The 18,646-nt window shown below is 40.0% G+C and overlaps 1 protein-coding gene across 3 annotated transcripts in view; it reads left to right on the top strand.

The window, feature by feature from the left end:
- The window catches only part of PRELID2 (PRELI domain containing 2), a 75,281-nt gene that overhangs the window by 26,573 nt on the left and 30,062 nt on the right, over positions 1-18,646 (top strand). For all 3 annotated transcript variants that reach the window (XM_028119140.2, XM_028119139.2, XM_088023307.1), the window contains exon 5: positions 15,078-15,183. In XM_028119140.2, the coding sequence (XP_027974941.1) occupies positions 15,078-15,183 (106 nt within the window). The remainder of the gene's footprint in view (positions 1-15,077; positions 15,184-18,646) is intronic.

The following is an 18,646-nucleotide window of genomic DNA, read 5'->3' as shown; positions in this document are numbered from 1 at the left end:
TTGTACAGGAATGTTTATAGCACTGTTGTTCATAATAGGCAGAATGTGGAAACCAAATGTCTGTCTAGTGATGAACATATAACCAAATGTGGTATACTTATAAATGGAATATTATTCAGCCATAAGAATGAAGGACACATGCTATAATGTGGGGGAAGCTTGACAACATTATGCTACGCGGAAGAAGCCAGTTACAAAAGGCCACGTAGCGTATGAATCAATTTGTTGGAAATGTGCAGAATTGGTATGTCCATAAGGACAGAAAATAGATTAGTGGTTGCCATGGGCAAGGAGGGAAAGAGGGGGCAGTGACTGCTAATGGGCATGGAGTTTCTTTTTGGGGTGATGAAAATGTTCCGGAACTCATGTTGATGGTTTCCCAACTCTGAATATAGCAAAAACATTGAGTTGTACACCTTAAAAGAGTTCATTTCCCTAAGCCAGCAGTTCCTGTTAACATACTTTAAAAATTTTTTTGTCAATTTAATGGGTGAGAAACGATAAATTCCTTTTGAGATAGGCTTAAAGACAAAAGCAAAATATAACAAGCATCAAGTGTTAATAGTGATTACTGCCGTGAGCTCTGATTTTAGAGGATAATGTACTGTTTTTCGTTTTTCTGTATGATTTGAATCTCTGATTCACTTGTCATTTTAATGGAAATAGTAAGACTCTCAAGCTCAAATAACTAAAACCCCCAAATTTAAAATCCGTTCTGGAGCCCCAACACTTATACGAATCGTTACTGCTCCCCATAATTTCGGTCCTGTGGTGGTAATTCTCAGATGCTCCAGCCACCCACTGAAGGAGTGTGAAAGCCACGTCTTACTAGCTTCTGAGCGGGTTTGCCTGGAACCACCTACTAGGTGCTTTTCCTCAGCCTCTCGCGTGGCAGGAGCTTCACACGGAACATGGGTGTTTGGGATTTTTGTACGTAGAAGTAGTAAAATGACAGAATTGTCTGATTTTATACAGAAAACACAAAAGTCTTTCATTCACCTTGTTTTAGCCTCAGTTTTCTCAGAGATCTGGGCTATTTGGCTAGCCTGAACCGGACCTTTATCAGTGAAATGTAAAGTGATAATTGGCCCTGAGAATCCAAGGAAAACATCCTTCAGGACCTTTTTTCCCTTTGTGTCTTTTTTAAAAATTATTTTTCCAATACCTTGATTCTGGAAAATATGATACATGTGTCTTATAAAAAATATTAAACAGTTCTGGGGGAAAAAGACAAGTTTTCATTACCTAGCGATAGTGTCTGTTTATATAATTTTCTTAGTTCATTCCTAATTGGCATTTAGATTGTTTCTGTAATTTTTTGCTATTACAAATAACGCTGTGATGAAATTCCTATTATTATGTATTTCTGTAGTTATTCAATAACCTTTTAAGGTAGATGGAGCGAGTTGGATTTCTGGGTCAAAGTCATATTTTGATACATATTATCAGATTGCTCTATAAAAAGGTTTGACCAATTACACTTTTTTTTTCTTTCTTTGATCTGTTATGTTCTTGTCCTCTCCCAAACACTCTCCTTTTAGGTTTTTGATATATCAGGCCAATATTTATTGGCGCCTCCCACATCAAGGTCAAAGCTAGATCCTTCCCCTGCAGTGTTTTAAAACTCAGGTTAAATAACTTACCCAGAGTGAGAAGAGGTTGCTGAGCCAGGGTGTGAGTCCAGGTGTTTTGGACGTCACCTTGAGCAAAGTGGTGAGGTAGAAGTAGGGACATGGATAAAGGGTGGATTTACATCAAGCCATAGAGTGTTCTGGATCCCAGGTTATGGTGGAGAGGTCTTGTCCCTTCAGCAGTCAGCAGCCACATGAAGGTTTCTGAGCGGGGGATTATGTGCTGAAAGATATAGTCCAGACTCTAGGAAACTTGTTTTCTTATCTCTTGACACGGATTTAAGCAAGGTATTTTAGGCAGACATTCTAAATGAGTGGGTAATCTTGGTGGGACATCAAAGAAAGGACATTATTTCTTTCCCCTCCTTTGCCAGGGAATGTGACAATGATGGCTGGCCACTCTACCCAGAAGATGAAATATGGACAACCCTCCCCCGCCTTTTTTTAAAGAGAAAAAGCTGTCACAGCTGTTGAGTCTAAAATTAGACCCTCAAGCTGTATGTTGGTTAGCAGTTGTGGGTATGTGATGGGAAACCAGATGTCATTCTGTCCCTATGCATGGCCTGTCGGCTCCATTCAGAGATGGACTCCAAAAGCGTTCCTTAGAATCTGTGTTTTTTTACGTAGATCCAACTTTGGCTTACCACTGATGTCTCTGCACTTGTGGCACCTTCTTGGGCAAGAGTTACATTATAATTTCACATTCTCTCAAGCACACCAGCTCTGAGGCTGTAAGCTCCTCAATCAGACAATCATGGTTTCTGCTTTCTGAAATCTTACATTCCAAGACAAATTTATTAATTTCTTACTATTTTGTGTTTGGTCCTATTTTTCCCAGGACCCTGGGATCATGACCTGAGCTGGAGGCAGACGCTTAACTGACTGAGCCACCCAGGCGCCCCTGGTCTTTTTCCTTAAAATAGATTTTTACTGTACTATGTAGGCATGTGATTGACACAAATTTGGTTTGGCTTTAATGATGGATATTTAGTTTATCCAAGCAATTCTAAAAAGATAAGTATTTTTGGGGGCTTTGCTCTTTCACCATAACTATGGATTTTGTGGTCAGTAGGAACTTTCCTGTTATCTTGAAGCAAGGTTTTAGTTATCACCGTCAGTGGAGACTTCACTCTATTCACGATGTTGCCGAGCTGGGTTTCTTTTGCTTTAGGTTAACAAGATCATTTTCCCATGCTCAGTGTTGAGTATCTTAGTGGCCCGTGTCTTTACCCATCCATGTGGAACAAATTTTGCTTATTCATTAATGGTTATAAACCTTATTTCTGAGATTTAAAATGTGCAGCCTAGTGGAGTACAGGTTAATAACATTGGATGTATTGACCTATTTATAAAATATCAAATAAATTTCTCTGGAATGTAGTAAAAGAAACAAAAGCCAAAATTAAACTTTACACCCAGATTAAATTAATGGGATGAGCAGCTGTTTTTCGTTCAATAAATTTTCATTATAATGAAGTTACACGTATGACTATTCTTCATTCTAATAAGATGTGCAGCATTTTTTATTTTCTATTTTTCAGTTTCTGGATCAAAACATCCCATGCCTTGAGTCTTCATCTGGTGAATCACAAATATTAAAATTTGCATGTTTCGAGGGGCTGATGGTTGGGCATTTTTTTTGTTTGTGTATCCATTTTTTTCCTTGCTTTGAAGTCTTTTTTTTTTTTCTTAAGTAGCAAATTTGACAGTTTGGTGACTTCCTTGTGTTGGGCACCAGCCTTTTTGGTTGACCTTCAAACTTGCTATCACTGGAATATTAAAATATTCCAGCTTTGTTAATTTTACTTAGGCGTTATTTCTAAGCCCATAAAGGGCTTGAAGGTGTAATTATCAAATAGCCCAGATAAATAACACTGTATTCATCCCAAAACATGATACCCTGTACTTAATATTCAACCTTAATTTCCAGGGCACCAGTGGGTGATCAATTAGCAGAATGCATTGCCAATTACAGAAAACTGAGCAACAAGGCCTTTTCTGTGTAAATAGGATATCTGGGCAGGAGTCTTATTTTTGGTGCAATAGGACTGCCCTCCAAAAGATAATCATTTGCTTTTTATGTTTGTGTTCATATAATCAGAGTCTTCTCTGTTTTCCCATCCTGCTGTATCCTCAGTATGTAGCACAGTGCTCCGATGCTTACAGAGGATGCTCTGTGCTGTTTGTTGACCGAATGGCAGATCGTGCTTCTTATGGGCTGAAAAGGGGATGAGGGAAGTGAAAAGGGGTGGAATTGGCAGAAGGGGCAAGTGCAAACTGGGACAGTCCAAGATGATTTGGTAGGAAAGTCAATGTAGAGGAAATCTTGAAATCACCAGTAATACAGAGACCTTGCTCCTGGTTTTTGCTGCTGGGACACTTATATACGGTTTGACTCTAGGAAAAGGCACGAAGCTGGCCTGAACTCCCTCATAAAGTAATGTTAAGATTTACTAAGATAATAAATGGGAATGCTCTATACTTGGAGAGTATAAGGCACTACACGCATGGAAGTTGTTGGAACTAATGGTGAATAAATGCTGTTTTCAATTTCGTGGAATACGCTGTTTTATTGAAAATAGTGGTGATAATTGAACTGGAAACAGGATGTTTAGTTAGGGGAGCATTCTGTGCCGTGTACAAGCAAGAACTTTTGAAATATCTTGGTCAAGGCCTGTTGACTTTTTGTTTCCATCTTCCTTGCCCTTTTGTTTGGACTGTGTATTAGTGCAGGATTCAGGGGCAAGGTTAAACAGGGAGATTTGTTGTGTTGGCTCTAGTTTTGTAGGCCTGGGCTGGCCCTTGGGATTCTTCAGGTGAATCTTTTGAGCACATAGATTGGCCTGATATCTAGTCTGTATCCTGTGGCCCCAGTGGTGAGCAAACATACTGCTGGCTCTTCTTTGAAACTCCGTTTTTCGCAAAGTTCCTGTTAATCTCATAAAGCGCGACCAGTTGATAATCTGGCTCTTCAAGCAAACAGTAAACACTTTTTGGCAGAAGCACCCTCCTGAAAAGTTTAACAGAATTCAGTTGAGGGCCTTCTTGAATTTATGTAAGAAAGGAATTTTCAGTGGAAGTAAGGAAGGAAGAAGGGAGACTTCAGTGAGTCTGACTAGTGTCGAAATTGTGTTGCAGTCTCCGCTCTTATGGATCAGAGATGCTGGGTAAACTTTCTTTCTTTCTTTCTTTCTTTTTTGTTAGTTTCTTACATCTGTAGTAAGTAAATATGTTGAGTATTAAAAACTATAATACTTTATCACCATGCATTGATATCATGCAGAACAACCTGAAGGTCTTGAGACAGCAGACCAGGAATCTGATGCCCATCTGCCTCGTTTAAGGATCTGTCGTCTACATCAGGTTGAGAATTGACACCTGGGAGCTTGGGTGTCATCTTTCCAATCAAGGATAATATTGGAAATAAGCAGAGATGGAAAGTAAAAAAGCCAGGTGGAGTTGAGTTTCCTGGTCTGCATTTACAGCTTCATTTTGGGATAGTTCCTGTGCTGGAGGTGGAGACAGCCCCATTTCATATGTCTGACCTCAGGAGGGTTGGAGCATTGAGAGGAATTGAGGTGGTAATTCGTGGCTTGTTCTTGATTCTCCCCTCTGCTCTGGGATGACTCCACAGCCTTCTGTCTGAAGATCAGAAAACCTGACCCTTACGTAGTTCTAGTTTGGATGAATCTTACTCCAAATATCCTTTGTTATCATATGTTCAAATAATCTTTCCTCTTTTTTTTCCCTACAAGTATTGCCTATTTACCATAGGACGGTTACAACATGCATGTAAGAAAAAACAGAGTATGTTCATGCCCTCTTCAGGTATGTTCTCTTTCTAGCCAGTGGCCCCAAAGAGAACCCATATTCTGACCTCCATCCTTCTAGATTAATTTTACCGATTGTGGATCTTCGTGTGGAACGGAATCAGCGTATGCACTCTACTATATCCGTTTTCTGTTGTTAAATATTGTGTCTGGAGCCTCATTTGGGTGTGTCCGTGCTTGTCCCAGTGCTGTGTAGCATTCCATCCTAGGAGCATACTGCAGTTGCTACAATTTATTTACTCATTCTGCAGAAAAATTGTTTTTACAAACGTGGACTCATACTGTATATGCTATTCTTTCACGTTAATTTAACATTACATTTGTGACTGTCTTTCCTTATTAAATATGTCATTTTAAAATGATTTTCTGTGGCTGTTTAGATGTATTCATTGGATAAAATTATTCTAGTGTGTTTTATTAAATGTCTGTAGTGGGCATTTGCATTATTTCTCATTATTTGCTCTTCTAAATAATGGTGTGATGAATATCTTTATAGGCTGCTCTAAGCCCTCAACTAAGATTATTTGCTTAGGACACATTTTTAGAAGTAGATATATGAGTCTAAGGGCTTGCATGTGTTTGAGGTTCTTATTAGGTTAGGTATTGCTAAACTGGAGCACGCATTTCTATGCATCTCAGAAAACTCCCCGAGGGCATGGCGGTTGGCAGTGTTGTATAGACCTACGTTGGAAATGGGATGAGGAACAGCTACGTAATTTGCAGAGCCCAGTGCAAAATGAAAATACAGTCTCTTGTTCAGGTGGTTGAGAATTTCAGGAACAGGGACATCAGATCATTTAACCAAGTGTGTAGCAAACTGTGCAACAGCATAGGTGGCGTGTCCTTGAAGCCAGCACCAAATGGGATGTGTGCCCTGGGGGACCCGATACCCCAAGGCAAGACCCTGAATGGACCAGTTCACAAACTGTTGTAGATTTTGAAACTTTGCCCACCACTCAGGATGTCAATAAAGCTTGCCCTAAATAGACATTTTTTCTAGGTAGTAGGATTGGGGGAAGGGATATGGGATCTGAGGTTAACTGTGTGGATTTAAATGGTAGCCCTGTCACTTAATTTTGTGAGACCTTAGCACATTTGCCTCTTTGAACCTCAGTTTTTTAACCTGTAAAATGGGGTTAATATTACTTCATCATAAGATTGTTGTGAGAATTAAACGTGTGTATACAAAGGACTTAACACAATACCATGGTAGGCTATCTGGGGTACCTGGGTGGCTCAGTTGGTTAAGCATCTGACTGTTGATCTCAGCTCAGGTCTTGATCTCAGGGTCGTGAGTTCAAGCCCTGTGTTGGGTTCCACATTGGGTGTGGAGCCTACTTAAAAAAAAAAAAGTGTTATCTATTGTAATTGATTATCAGTTCTTTTTTTTTTTCAAAGATTTTATTTATTCATGAGAGACAGAAAGAGAGGCAGAGGCAGAGGGAGAAGCAGGCTCCCCACGGAGCATGGAGCCCGATGCGGGACTCCTGAGCCAAAAGCAGTTGCTTAGCTGACTGAGGCACCCAGGCGCCCTGATTATCAGTTCTTAAGCACCATGTTTTAAGAGAGTGAGCCACCTTGGCCTATAATATGTATCTGCGCTAGGCTGTTGAGCTCCTGAGATTCCCCCACTTGATAATTCCTTAGCATTATGGAATTCCCTGCTGCAGCTCACTATTAATAATTTACGACTTGTTAGAGGAGGGCAGCTCAGAGGGGGAGCCCCAGGAGTGGGGGCCAGAGAGGCTAGTGGGGTGTTTGGTTTTCCATGGCTGTCATGCAGAGTGTGCGAGTGTGATGTGTGATGGCAGGGTGAGCAGGAGGCTGCTGAGGTGGGAGGGCTCTGGAGCTCCGAGGGCTTTGAATGCCGGGACGGGTGGGGAGGGTTTCATTGCCAAGTGGTTTAGGGTGGTTGAGGGTCACCTAGAATTTACTAGAGGTACAAAGGTTTGGGAGTTGATGAGAGTTGGATTTGTGCTATGAGCATTTAACTTCTCAGGCACAGTGTTTGTGTCAATGGGGGAGTAGTAGATGGCATTATTATTAGTGGTAGTAATAGTAAAGTAGGTTAGTATTATTAACTAACATGTATTGAATGCTTACCTGTATTACCTTCAGTACTTTACACATATTACCTTATTCACCTTTGGAACAACCTGTGTGATAGGTATTATTAATCCTTTTTGACTGAGGAGACTGAACCTCACACAGCAATAGGTACTTACCTATGTTGGCAGGACTCCACTCTGTGTTAGAGATTGAGATGTGAATGCAAGAACTACACCCTTAATCTGTGTTCTCTTTCTCTCTCCCTGTGTGTGTGTGTGTGTGTGTGTGTGTGTGTGTGTGTGTGTGTGTGTGTGTTAAGGCTAAGACTGCTTAGCACTTACTGAGAACTCTGTCAGTTGGATTGGTTCCCTGAGGAAGCATTATGACATGAATGGGTTTGGTGAGATGGTGTGGGCAAGACCACGTGTTCTGGGTGGTGGAATCACGTAGGAGCCCGGCAATCTCTGCAGCACTGTTAGACCCCGGGACCAGGAGCGGGCAATCTGACCTGCAGACCCTGCCTTTCTTTTGGGCTATCCCTCTGTGTGGTTACAGGAGAATGCCAGGGTCACCATGATTAGAACTGAGATGTCATCACAACCAGAACGTCTGTGGAAACTCCCCCCCCCAAGACACTTTAATTAAATTCCCATCATGAAAACAATTAGGCAAAATTTGCCATACCTAACCAGTCAATAATTCAAGGACAGGATCTCATTAAGAGCTTTTGCTTTCCCGGAAACTGCCGTTTTGAGGATTCAGAGCTAGTGGCTGCGTGCTCTGGGAATTAATTTATCCATATTCCCCTGAGCTTTTTTATTTTCCCAAATCCAGAAGGAGACACATTTTTAAATGACCTAAAAGCAGGAGACTGATTGTATAAACTGGCATTCACTTTCACAAAGATGTTCCTGGGTTTGAGGTGTGCATTCTCTGTCACGATTCCATTGTGTTCTGTGTTGAATGATGCCTACCTGGGGACAGAGCAAGAGATGTGACTCTGATAACAGGCACCACAGTGTGTGAGCCTCCTCTTCTACCATCATTTTCCAGATCACGCTGGTGCCTTATCTTTGACCAGGTGGACGCTGCCCCCTATTGACCTTAGCAGGTAGAAATCTTGAGATACTTTGTTCAGTTGCCCTGACAAAAGTATTGAGATGTACTATAAATTCTCTCGTTCTTTTGCTTCCTTCTCCTCTCTCCCTTTCCTTCTCTCCACGCTTTTGTTCTTAATGCAGTATTGATTTTTCTACCATGTGCTAGCCATTGCAACTGGCATTGAAGCAGTAAAGAAAAAAAACCCCACAGGTACAACAATTTAGAAGAACATTTGACATCATCTACTAATGTTGAAACTGCACATATCCTGTGACCCAGACATTCAACTAATCTATATGTTAGAGACACTTTTGGACCTACATCCCTGGATGCATTATAATATGTTCATCTTCACTAGAATGGATAAATAATTTGGAGTGTTTTCAAACAATGGAACACTATGCGCCAGTGAAAACGAACGGACAAGTTACATGCAGCAATATGGACGACTCTCAACTGAGCATTCAGGGTTTATTCTCTGCGACTTTGTAGGCAGTCTGTGACAAGATCAGCAGGTGCTTAGGAAACTGACTTCAGGCAGCATGGATTGTAGAGAACACACGCTGGAGACCAGGATCCCACTGAGAGGCAGCTGTGGTCCTAGAAAGGGAAAATTGCTGTGCTGACCCCAGGCAGTGGCCGGAGCAGTGGCAGGGAAGAGAATGACATGGGCTGTGGAGGGGCTGTTAGAAAGTAAAATAAACAGTCTGGTGATTGAATGTTTGGGTTAATTAGGAAGGGAATAATAGAACATGTTGCTGAGGTCTCTAATATCATAGACTAGGAGGATGGCTGTGTCATTAACTGACATAGGAGCAGGACTGGGGTTTTGAAGCAGTAAATAACGAATCTACATCCACCAAACTATATGACCCTGGGCAAGTTATTTAACTTCTTTTTGCCACAATTTCCTCATGTGTAAAAGAGAGAAAATGTGTTAAGAGTAACAACCTCAAAAGATAATACAGTGTCTGATACACAATACACACTGTTGCTACAGAGTTTTTGAAGAGTAAAAGTGACCCTGGGTATGTAACATCATAAATGTGATCAGTCCTTCCTTTAGGCTTCGCAGAGATAAAAGATAGATGTTGGAAAACTTGAATCATCTTTATGTCTCTTGAGTGAAACATCAAACACTTCAAGCTTGAGGGCAGTAGAAAGTCTTAGGACAGGGCGCCTGGGTGGCTCAGTTGGTTAAGCGACTGCCTTCGGCTCAGGTCATGATCCTGGAGTCGCGGGATCGAGTCCCACGTCGGGCTCCCTGCTCAGCAGGGAGTCTGCTTCTCTCTGACCCTCTTCCCTCTCGTGCTCTCTATCTCTCATTCTCTCTCTCTCTCAAATAAATAAATAAAATCTTAAAAAAAAAAGTCTTAGGAAAAAAGGCACAGAAAACAGAGGTTACATAGTGTGGGGAAAGGAAAGCCGAGAGGTGATTTAATGAGATTTTAAGTGAATGGTAAGTCAGAGTTAGCATGTACGTTTACTGAGAATGGTTCTTGGGGAGCACAGAGCCTTTTGAAGAGTTAACTTTTTATTTATATAGAAATGATCCTTAGGTCCTTATGGTTATTAGTTTTGGTGATTACCAAGTAATACATATTATAGAAAATTAGTAAAAGGCAGAAGATGAAAAAACACCTATAATTCTAACATCCAGAGGTTCTTTTCATATTTCAGCTCTCTCCATTCATCTTTCCATCCATCAGTCCATCTTTTCTTTCTTGCTTCTTTTTTTAAGAGCTGAAATTAAACTGTATATTGTTGTGTAACCTGCTATGTTTTGCCAAGGAACTTAAAAGAAGGCTTATCTAGCATGAGGGATTTAGGTTGGCTATGTGTAGTAAGAAGAAAATGTCTAATGTGCTTTGTCAATGAATTATTGAGGGAAAGTGCAACATTTTCTTCTCTAGCAGTCTTAAAATATACTAGGCTAAACTCATTTCAATGATGGTGAGGGTATGACCCCGCTTTACTGCCCTGTTATTCTCTGATATGTGGGCAAGCCATGAGAGAGCTTTTCTGAGCACTTACGTCTCCCAAAAGTAGCAGAAAGAAATATTGGTTAGAATATGATGTGATAGAGACTTTTATTAATCCCTCACCTACACTTGCCTTGAGGACTGAAGAGTTTATCTCTCCCAAGAGTGTAAGACTGCTCAACTTTTCATTTTTAAATATTAAAATCATTGTAAAATTCTACTCTGACTAATCTGGAATAAAGACAGGAAAGATTGGTGTCACTTTACATGAACAAATCATTTTAAATAGGCTTAAATCTAAGAGGTAGAAGCTGCTTTGCCTAGACTGACTATTTGCTTAGACTATTTATGTCAGATTGGCTAGGATAACTCTGCATGTGCGTGTGTGTGTGTGTGAGAGAGAGAGAGAGAGAGAGAAGACTTCCTTTTATGGAGTGCATGATTGGCATGTAGAGGCTACTGCTACTAGAGAATTAGAAGGTCTAATAAGAGTTATGATAACTATTTTTTACCAGAATCACAGCTTTTTGGATCTATATTTTTCTCAGAGTATCTTTCTTAGTGTGAGCAAATGTGCTCACATCTATATCTATATATAGATATAGATATGCACACACACCCCCAAATACACATACAGGAGACATGGCTCCCATCTCCTTTCCATACAGATAGAAGGTAGAAGAGAGTAGAGGAAATATTTTCTTTGCTGAATATTTTTGGTTGTAAAGAAATGTAATATTAATGTATTTATTCACATAAATGCTTACTGAACTCGCTGAGTGTGGGTACTTTGTTGCAAATGGGGGATAGGAGATGGTCTAAAAGCATTAAAGAGTGGCACTGAGCTATTTAGTCAGTGGTGCACACGTAACTGTTCATCTCTACCTGTTACTTGGTGGCCTCAGAGGGAGAGTCCTTGCTGCCTGCACGATAAAGTCTAAACTCCTCAGCATGAGAAGACCATTTGCAATCTGGTCTCCATTTGTCCTTAAGCGTCCTCTCCTAATATCTCCTGTGCCCACCTTATGCTCTGGTCATTCCTATGAACAGAATTTATTAAGCTCCTTACTAAGTACTGGGTATTTTCAGATAACTTGTGGCTTCTCAGACATTCTCTGTTTCTTCATGTTCTCTTGCTTGGGGCCTTGTGGTTTTCCTTATTGGAATGCCCTGGCTCTATTAGCTGGTGTGACACTCAACCACTTGCCTATTTGTCCTTCCCACTAGTCAGCGGGATCCTGGAGGCCAGAGACTTTCTCCTCTGTGTGTCTCTAGCCCTGAGTAAGGCGCTTAGCGTACAGTAGCCAGTTAGCGTGTGGAACACGTGAATTAACAAGGCAAGTTTAAATGTAATCCAAATTTATCCCTCATTTTTTATCTGGGAAAGTCTTAATTTCTCCTTTATTTTTGAATAGTTTTGTCAGATAGGTATTCTTGGTTTGTAGTGTTTCGTGTTTTTTTTTTTTTCCTCCCTTCAGTACTTTGAATATTTGAATATATTGTTCTACTCTGGCCTACGAGGTTTCTCTGAAAATCATTGGAGCTCCCTTGTATGTGATAAATTGCTTTTTTCTTGCTGCTTTCAAGATTCTTGCTTGGTGGTTTGATTATAATGTGTCTTGATGTAGGTCTCTTTAGATTTATCGTTTTTGGTATTCATTGAGCTTCTTGAATTTGGATGTCCATTTCCTTTCTCAGATTTGGCAAGTTTTTAGCCATTGTTTCTTCAAATAGGCTATGCCCCTTTCTCTCCTTTGCTTCTGGCACTCCCATAATGTGTACAATTGATACATTTGGTGATGTCCCTTAAGTCCCTTAGGCTGTCTCACTTTTCTTTCTTTTTTCTTTTTGCTCCTCTTAACTCCGTAATTTCACATGATTTGTGTCCAAGTTTGCTGATTCTTCTGCTTGTTTAAGTCTGCTGTTGAATCCCTCTAGGACATTTTTCAATTCAATTATTGTATACTTCATCTTCTGATTTTTTTTTAATAGTTACTGTTTGTTGATATTCTCATTTTGTTCATCATTTTCCTGATTTTGTTTCATTGTCTCTCTGTTTTCTTTTTTAGTTTACTGGAATTTTTTTTTAATTTTTATTTATTTATTTGACAGAGAGAGAGAGAACACAAGCAGGGGGAGCAGCAGGCAGAAGGAGAGGGAGAAGCAGACTCCCCGCTGAACAGGGAGCCTGATGCAGAGCTCTATCCCAGGACCCTGGGTTCACAACCTAAGCCTAAGGCAGACGCTTAACCAACCTAGCCACTCAGGCACCCCTTTACTGAGCATTTTTAAGATGATCATTTTGAATTATTTGTCAGATAAGTCATAGATCTCTGTTTCTTTAGGCTTGGTTTCTAGAGATTTATTTTGCTCCTTTGAGTGAGCCATGTTTCTTTGTTTCTTTGTACACTTCGTGATCTTTTGCTGAAACTCAGGCATTTGAAAAAACAGCCACCTCCCCCAGTCTTAACGGACTGGTTTCATGCAGAGGAAGACCTTAGTAATCAGCGTGGGTAGAGATTCTGGGGGTCTTTCAAACTTTTTCTGGGGATGATTCTTCTGTAGGTTTGTGTGTGAAATTTTCTAGGTAGAGGTCTGCCCCTGTTCTCAAGTTGCCATGGTCTCTTGCTGTCCCTGGTGTCTATCTGTCCCTGGTGTCTGTCTGGGGCACTGCAGACTCTGGGCTGTAACAAGCCACCACATTCGCCTTTGTTCTCAGCAGCCCTCAAAGTATCCTGCCATTCCTTTCAGCATTCTGAGTCAGGTGAGATAGAAACCTGTCCCTTGGGCAGCCCCCTTGTAAAGCCAGGATACTGGATATTCCATTCTTCTCTTTGCCTCCTGGGGGAGAAGCTAGAAGTGGGGAGTTTTTCCCCAATTGCACTGAGCTTTGCTCGGTGGATGGGAGCTAAGATGGGTAAATGCAGCAAACTTTCTTTCCCACTTTGATGTGGCTTCTCTTGACTTTGGACTCACTTGGGGAGCTGCAAACTCTTAACTGGTTTCTGGAGTTCTCCCAAAGGCAAGTCGGTCCATGTACTGTTAACTTGGAATCCTCATGGGAGAGTGAGGATCTGGAGGTTTCTATTCTGCCATCTTTTGATGTTACTCTCAAGTGTTGTCTAATCCGGGATGCCTGGGTGGCTCCGTCGGTTGGGCGTCTGCCTTCAGCTCAGGTCATAATCCCAGGGTCCTGGGCTCGAGTCCCACATCGGGCTCCCTGCTCGGTGGGGAGCCTCCTTCTCCCTCTCCCTCTGCTGCTCCCCCTGCTTGTGCTCTCTCTCTCTGACAAATAAATAAATAAAATCTTAAAAAAAAGTGTTATCTAATCCATTTTATGAAATGGAGATAATATTGGTAGAACTTTATTTTTTTAAAGGTTTTATTTATTTATTTGAGAGAGAGAGAGTGCGAGCAGGGGGCAGGGCAGAGGGAGAAGCAGGCTCCCCGCTGAGCAGGGAACCTGATGTGTGCCTGAATCCCCAGACTCCAGGATCATGACCTGAGCCGAAGGCAGATGCTTAACTGACTGAACCACCCAGGCGTCCCTGTTCATAGAACTTTAAATAGCATAGTGGCACATCTAATCTCACCACCCTCTCCAATCAAAGATTAAAGAAGTCATCCTAGGCTTCTGGCTTTCCAGTCTGTCTCTACTGCCTGTCTCTCTGTAGTAATAATGGCTAACATTTAATGAATGCTCATTGTTTCTCATGAATATTTCATGTTCCCATTATGTGTATTAACTGATATACTTCTGACAGTAGTTGTGAAAGGATGATACTATGATTATTCTCATATTCTCAGACTCAATTTTAAGAAGCCATTTTGCGGCATGAAATGAGTGTATATATATATATGTGTGTGTATATATATATTCATAACAATACATATATTTTAATTGGAATCAGTTAAGTTTATTTATTGTGGGTCAAGTAGAACAACATTTTGAAGAGAGAGTACAGACCTCTTGACTGTCACACTTTTATCATGGAATTATGTCTTAGGTGTGACTAGAAATCCTTTATTCTGCAGTTGCTATAATTAGAATAATGCAGCTATATATTTTCTTTTTTCCCTGAGCTTTATTGAGATATAACTGACATATAGTGTAAGTGTAAAGTGTACAACATAATTTTATATGTTTGTATTACAAAATGTTACTGTAATAAGGTTAGTTAACACGTTGATCACCTCTCATAGTTAAAAATATTTTTGTGTGTGATGAGAACTTTTAAAATTTACTCTTTAACAACGTGAAACAAATATTCTTTAATCTGAATAAAATAATTGTATATATAAATTCTAAGTCTCTTTTTAACAAAACTTTTGTTGTAATAGGCAGTTATTGCATTGTTATGGACATTGTTTTTGTTTTGTGTTGATCGTAAGTGGTAATTATGCTGTTGGAAATCTGTAGTTTAATATCCAAACATAGAATACCATCAAAGATGCATTTTTTTTGTTTTTTGTTTTTTTTACAGGACAGAGTTCATTCAGAGAGGCAGGATTTCAATCACAGGGGCTGGCTTTCTCAACTACATTTTGGAAACTTTTGCCAGCACGTTCTTAAGACAGGGTGCCCAGAAGGTAAGCTTGTTTCTGCTTTGAACCAACATTCATTTTAAGAAACCATGGAGATTCCCATTGGGTTATTGGATAAGGCTCATGAGCAGACATCATGAAAAAAAAATACAGTTAATAAGCAAAAATAAATAGATGCAAAAATAATTATGTTTGCTAATTATTACATTTAAGTCAAAGTAAAACTTAAGTACCATTTGTGATGCATTAAATTAAAAAAATGACAGTGAAGAATATGTAATAATATGGAAAATTCTTAGAGTCTAAGTAAGAGATATAATCAGAATGAATAATTATATTTTCAGTATATACAGAATGATGACAACTATTTCCTTAAAAAAAGATAATAGCTAATATTTATTGAGCACTTACTTGTACCACTCAATGTAAAAATAATTTTTTATTTATCATCTCATTTAATCCTTACAAACCTTTGAAGTAACTGTTTTTATGAGCTCCTGGTGGTCAATTCTTATGGTTTTCAAACTCCATACTTGTGGGAGCTCAGGCTTCCATGAAGGTGTTTCAGAGGCCACATTGCGGTTCTAAGGTCTATACCCTGTTTTAAGTAGTACTATTCTATTTTTACATCTATCCTTATGTAGAGCTGTATATGTGCTATTTTCTTGCCTTCATAGCATTATTTTCAAAACTTCTTTAGTCTATTCCTTTTGCATGATTATATACTTATTACAGGTGTTTTGCAGTATTGACAAATTCATTTTTATTAACTTGCTTTATTTATAATATTTTACTTTTTGTTATTATTATTAATTGTGATGAGGAGCATAATCACTTACTTCCATGATTTACTCAGGACTAATGCTATGCATATGTTACCTTGTTTTGTTTTGTAGAGTACTAGGTTTAATGGCTATTATTTGTGGAACAATAGGTTTAATAATAGGTTTAATGGCTGGTCTGAAGGAATATTGTTAGGACCCCAGAGATTTTCTGGGTAACTTTGTTCTCCCTTTGCAGATCTAGGTTCAGGAATGAACCTGGACCACGATGTGTTAGTCTGGGAGGCTGAGGGTGATGAGTGAGTGTTTGATACTGTACTGTACTCCATAAACATACTGTCAGGGTCAATGTGTTCCTGGCCTAGAGGTGCATAGACTGGCCCAGGCTGTTTAAGCTGGGTGTGAAGTGGGTAGTTGAGCTTCTGGAAGGTCTGATGTGACTTTTACACAGACATGACTGCAGGTTTTTCTGCTCTATTGCAAAGTATGCATGTTCTGCAAAACTGATGGGGCTAAAATTAATGGGGCTGATGAGAAGAATAATTTCATTGCCATATCCCTGAGTGAGTTTTCTTGTACATTGTTTTGATCAAGATCAACAAACTTTTTCAAACTTCTTCATATTTCAGATGGTAAATATGTTAGGCTTTGTGGCCAAAAGGCAAACTGGAGATATTATGTTGGTACTTTATAACAAGAGAGAAACAAATTTCCATAAATTTTGTATTGACAAAATTAAAATATAATAATAATTGAATTTTATTTGTAGTATAGTTCTTCTAATCAGAAAAATGGGATTCTGTTTTGTGGGGGAACATAACAATTAGCTAAATTGTGACTCAAAGTTAGTGTTCCCTACCATCAGATTGCAAATATTCATTTGTAAAAACTGTTCTTATCTTGTGGACTGTACAAACACAGGTGGTGGACTGGATTTGGCCTGTGGGCTACATAGTTTGCCAACCCCCGCTTTAGATACATAAATATTCTTTGATTAAGTCAGGTGGGTCTATATTTGACCTGTCCATCAGTCTGAACCTATCAATGACTTTTAACCATACACAGGTATGTATATTCTGATCCTGTGAGATGCATAAAGTAGACACTATTAGTCCCATTGTATTAATGAGAAATGTCTTGAAGGAGTAAGTGCACCTAATATGTGGGTGGCTGCTAGTCTGCCTTCCTTTTTCTGACATATACGTGCTGAGCACGTGCTTTGTGTTAGGCACTGTGTTAAGCACAGGCTAAATGGATTTACTCAAGGTCATGGGACTAGCAAAGAGTGGAGTCTGGACTCACATCCCCATCTTTTACAACAAGTCTTACTCCTTGCCCCTTTACTCTGCAAGTTGTGTTCCAATAAATGAAGCAGAATGTTTGCCTCCTTAGCACCATGCTTTGTATTAGATGCGTTTATGTTATGGTCTTACTCCTTCTGTAGTTATTACGACTCTTTGGTTGCAAGTAACAGAAACTACTTTAGGCTAGCTCACTGTAAGGGTACAAGGGGGGTGAGATGGTCAGGCTTCAGAATGGTCTGCCCTGGGACGGAGAGCTGCCAGGATCCCATAGTATTCCTTCTTTAGCACTTGTCCGTAAGAGTATGCATCTGTTTTATTCTCTTTTCTCTGCTCCACAGACTGTAGAGTATGATGTGGACCTCCATAGTCCAGGTGTGTATGTTATATAGAGTTCTGGCCAAAAAGAGGCTGTCTGCTTATTTCATTCATTTCCAAATTCTTTGGGAGGGACTCTTGTTGTCCTTTCATGGGTCAAGCATGGCCTGGTGGGTAGAAGTCAAGTTTTACGAATAAGGCTCGACTTGGGCTGTGAGTGTGTGGGTCAGGGTTGGGATGTCACATCCCAGGGAAAGGGGTGGTGGGATGTGCCAATATTCCCAAAGGCTTCTGGCATGGTCTCACAGTAGATTCTGTGTTCTTGATGGCAGAGAGGGGGTTTTATTTTTTTATTTATTTAATTTTTTTTAAAGATTTTATTTGTTTCTTCGACACGGAGAGAGAGACGGCGAGAGAGGGAACACAAGCAGGGGGAGCAGGAGAGGGAGAAGCAGGCTCCCCGAGGAGCGGGGAGCCTGATGTGGGGTTTGATCCCAGGACCCTGGGACCATGACCTGAGCCGAAGGCAGACGCTTAACGACTGAGCCACCCAGGCGCCCTGAGAGGGGATTTTATTAATCTTAATCCCAGTTCTGCGCAACCCATAGTAGCTTGGGCAGTGCTCCTACATTTATGTGGAAATGAGTAGAAAGGAGATAGAGTGCGCAGCTACGTCTCAGTTGGTTTCTGATGAATATGATCTGGAAATCATCAGGTGACTTCAAATTTTTAAAGTGAGGAACCCAACTAATTTCTCTTTTTTTCTCACTTTTGCTCAGAAGTAAGAATATGCTTTTCCTGCTAGGTTTTGCCTTTTCTGACTTTCCTCCTTTTTTTTTTTTTTTTTTTTTTTTTAAGAGGCTTAGTTTAATGAGTTAGCTTTTCAATTTTAGGAGCCACTCGGGCTAAATTGTCTTTTACCTTTTATCCGAGTGCTGATGTTTTCTGGTATCAGCCTGACTTCGTGATAAACCTTCACAGCTGAGCCTGCATAAATGGCTTTTGTGGAAGTTACCATGAGAGTGTTTTAGGTGACTTTATTTTTACTTTAGGACTTTATCCTTGAGGCTGTTCAGTGATGGTGAAGGTGGGATCTGATATCTATTT

The sequence above is a fragment of the Eumetopias jubatus genome, unplaced genomic scaffold (assembly GCF_037043125.1).
Source record: "Eumetopias jubatus isolate StellerSeaLion01/CBP00866 unplaced genomic scaffold, mEumJub1_p1.0 scaffold_5, whole genome shotgun sequence".
NCBI lineage: Eukaryota > Metazoa > Chordata > Mammalia > Carnivora > Otariidae > Eumetopias > Eumetopias jubatus.
The sequence above is the reverse complement of the archived record's forward strand: the minus strand, read 5'-3'. Positions and strand labels throughout refer to the sequence as shown.